The sequence below is a fragment of the Temnothorax curvispinosus genome, unplaced genomic scaffold, assembly GCF_003070985.1.
Source record: "Temnothorax curvispinosus isolate PA1 unplaced genomic scaffold, ASM307098v1 QBEX01007418.1, whole genome shotgun sequence".
NCBI classification, from domain to species: domain Eukaryota; kingdom Metazoa; phylum Arthropoda; class Insecta; order Hymenoptera; family Formicidae; genus Temnothorax; species Temnothorax curvispinosus.
The window spans coordinates 29,965-32,909 of NW_020217198.1; the positions used below are offsets into that span (position 1 = coordinate 29,965).

General features: G+C 47.8%; 1 protein-coding gene across 1 annotated transcript; it reads left to right on the forward strand.

Moving 5' to 3' along the window:
* The first annotated feature begins 1,380 nt into the window (after positions 1-1,380).
* On the forward strand, positions 1,381-2,610 carry LOC112457032. The gene is made up of 2 exons (XM_025019903.1): positions 1,381-2,084; positions 2,127-2,610. The coding sequence occupies exons 1-2, from the start codon at positions 1,381-1,383 to the stop codon at positions 2,608-2,610; spliced, it is 1,188 nt and encodes a 395-aa protein (XP_024875671.1).
* The last annotated feature ends 335 nt before the right edge of the window (positions 2,611-2,945 follow it).

Below are 2,945 nucleotides of genomic sequence, written 5' to 3' on the forward strand. Positions count from 1 at the left end.
GCGAGCTAGTCCGCGTTCGATATAAACAGCCAAAAGGCAGGCCGTTACAATTTTTACAGATTTTACAGATTTTTGACCGTTTTTTCCCGAATTGCCCCACTCGAGAGCGGAATCGTGAACTCGACGACGCGGATGGCTCGGGTACGCATTGGGTCGCCTCTGCGAAGAGGGGCAACAACGCGATCTACTTTGACAATTTTGAAAATCTTCAACCCGAGGGAACTTGAACGATATCTCGAGAGTGACGTGAATATCGTGTACAACCGTCGTTCGTATCAGACGTTCAATCAGAGCATCTGCGGTTCCTCCGAGACGTCAACTGGAAAAATCTCTGGCAATGAGAGAGGGAGAAACAATCTCGCTATGTCGCTGACTCTCTCGCTAACCGGAAGAAGCAGCGTCCTCTCAGCCAGCTACTTTCCCGCTCTGGATCTGAGCGGCGGCGAATACGAGATAGGCTTCGCGAATTTCGAGACGTACAACACGATACCGAACATTGACTCCATGAACAATAGATTTTACTTCGACATCAACAACATGATCGCTATTCCCGAAGGATCATACGAACTGGATGCTATAGATAGATACCTGAGAATGGGTATCCTCCGCAAGAAAAGTACGATTTCTTCGCACGATAAAAGCGAAACATCACACGAGAAGAAGAAGAAAGACGATTACATATACGTGGACGATAACGATGGCGACCGCGAGAAAAGCGAACGCTCGATAATTTTACGCGCTAACGAGAACACCATGAGAAGTGAGATCAAGTGTGCCTATAACGTTGACTTCACCAAATTGAACAACGTTGGCTCTTTGTTAGGTTTCTCGACACGTCGCGTACTCAAACCGAATAAATGGCACGCGTCCGACAAACCGGTAAATATTATGCGCGTGAATATCATTCGCGTGGAATGCAACGTCACCGCGGGGGCCTATAGCAATGGCAAGCCGGCGCACACGATACACAAATTCGCGCCGAACGTTCCACCGGGATATAAACTGTCGGAGACTCCGACGCAGATCATTCCGGTTATCTTCCGGTCATCGCGCGGAGTGTCACCAATATAACGTTGCGCATCGTGGATCAAATCGGACGATTGATCGATTTCCGCGGAGAGGAGATAACGGTACGACTACACGTGCGTCGCAGAAGATAAAATAAAAAAACGGGGGACGGATATGTGCGTGCGTGAAAGATGCTCGTTTTGAACGAGTCGTACGCAAAAGCCACATCCGTCATTGCACCGCGAACGTTATTGTTCGGCGCTCCGACGAAAGGAACGCGTAGACCGATTGTGAGAGAGAAGAAGAAAAACGGACTGGGCGCTGCGAACGTCGCTTTTCTACGATCTCTGGGATTCGTCGTGAAGAACAATCATGGCCGACATTCTGAGTATCGGAGGTGAGCCGCTCTTCGACGATCGCATCGTCAAGATCGAGACTCAGACTTATAATCCATACGCCAATACCACGTTCGGGCATAGCGACAAAATACGAATTCCAATACAGCAGCAGGATCTGTACACTCTACCCTGCGAAAGTTTTCTGTACATCGAGAGGGTACTCTCCGACGACATTCCGAAAACGAATTCGGATACGACGATGGACAACAATTACGTGGCGTTTATGTTCGACGAGATTCGATACGAACTCAACGGCGTAGAGATCGACAGGAACAGAAACGTCGGAATAACCAGTTTGATCAAAAATTTCGTGTCGTTGACCGCCGAGAGAAGCAGAAAGCTGCAAAACGCGGGATGGACTGTGATCAAGGAAAACGTGGGACCTCGTTTGAGAACCAAAATCGACGATTTCAATTTCTGCGTACCCCTTAACGTACTCCTAGGTTTTTGCGGGGATTACAAACACGTGGTGATAAACGCACGACACGAACTCATTCTGATACGTTCCCGAAACGACGCCAATTGCATCATCACGAAACCGGAACGCCACAAGAATCCAACAATTACTCTGTTGAAAGTGCAATGGCGAATGCCGCATGTGGTGCTGAATGACGTCAATAAATTGTTTCTTTTACGAACGTTGGAGAGCGGACGATATCTAAGTATGGGCTTCCGCTCGTGAGATCTGTACGAGTACCCTTTGCTGCAAACCACGAACAGGCATTCGTGGGCCGTGAAAGCAGCAACGCAGCTTGAGAAACCGCGATACGTTATTTTCGCGCTTCAAACCGGGAGGTCCAACGACTTATTGAAACACGCCTCCGAGTTTGATGACGGTAATCTCACCAATGTAAAACTGTACCTTAATTCAGATTTTTATCCCTACGACGATATGAACTTGGATTTTGAGAAGCGTAAAACGGCCATACTGTATGAGATGTATGCGAAATTTCAAAAATTGTATTACAGATGCAAGCAAGAGAACGCGCTCCTAACAATGGAAGAATTCGACAAATGGGGCCCGTTCGTGGTGATCGACTGTTCACGTCAGAACGAATCAGTCAAAAGCGCCACCGTAGACGTTCGCATAGAGTTTGATTGCAAACGCAATATAGATTCCAATACGACAGCCTACTGTTTCATCATCCACGATCGCGTGATCGAGTACAATCCGCTGACTAACATAGTCCGTAAGATCGTGTAAAGGAAAACAGAAGAAGAAGAACGTATCTATTTGTCTGACGAAATCGCGATAAGCGACAAGTTCAAACAGAGTGGGGGTAGCGACTGACCGTACAGAGAGACGATGTCCGTCGATCGCGACGTACCGATATTCGTGGATCTGCAGGGATTTGTTATCCGCGAAAAGTTCACAGTTAAAGAAATGGCCGTGCTCAGAAACGGAAAGGAACTAATTCACCACGTGTTTCGCGCGCCATTGGCGTGGGATCTTCTAACGAGAGCGGAAAAATCGCGGGCGTGCTGGTTGACGGCGAATCATCATGGTTTCAAGTAGAACGATGGAGACGTGAATTACGT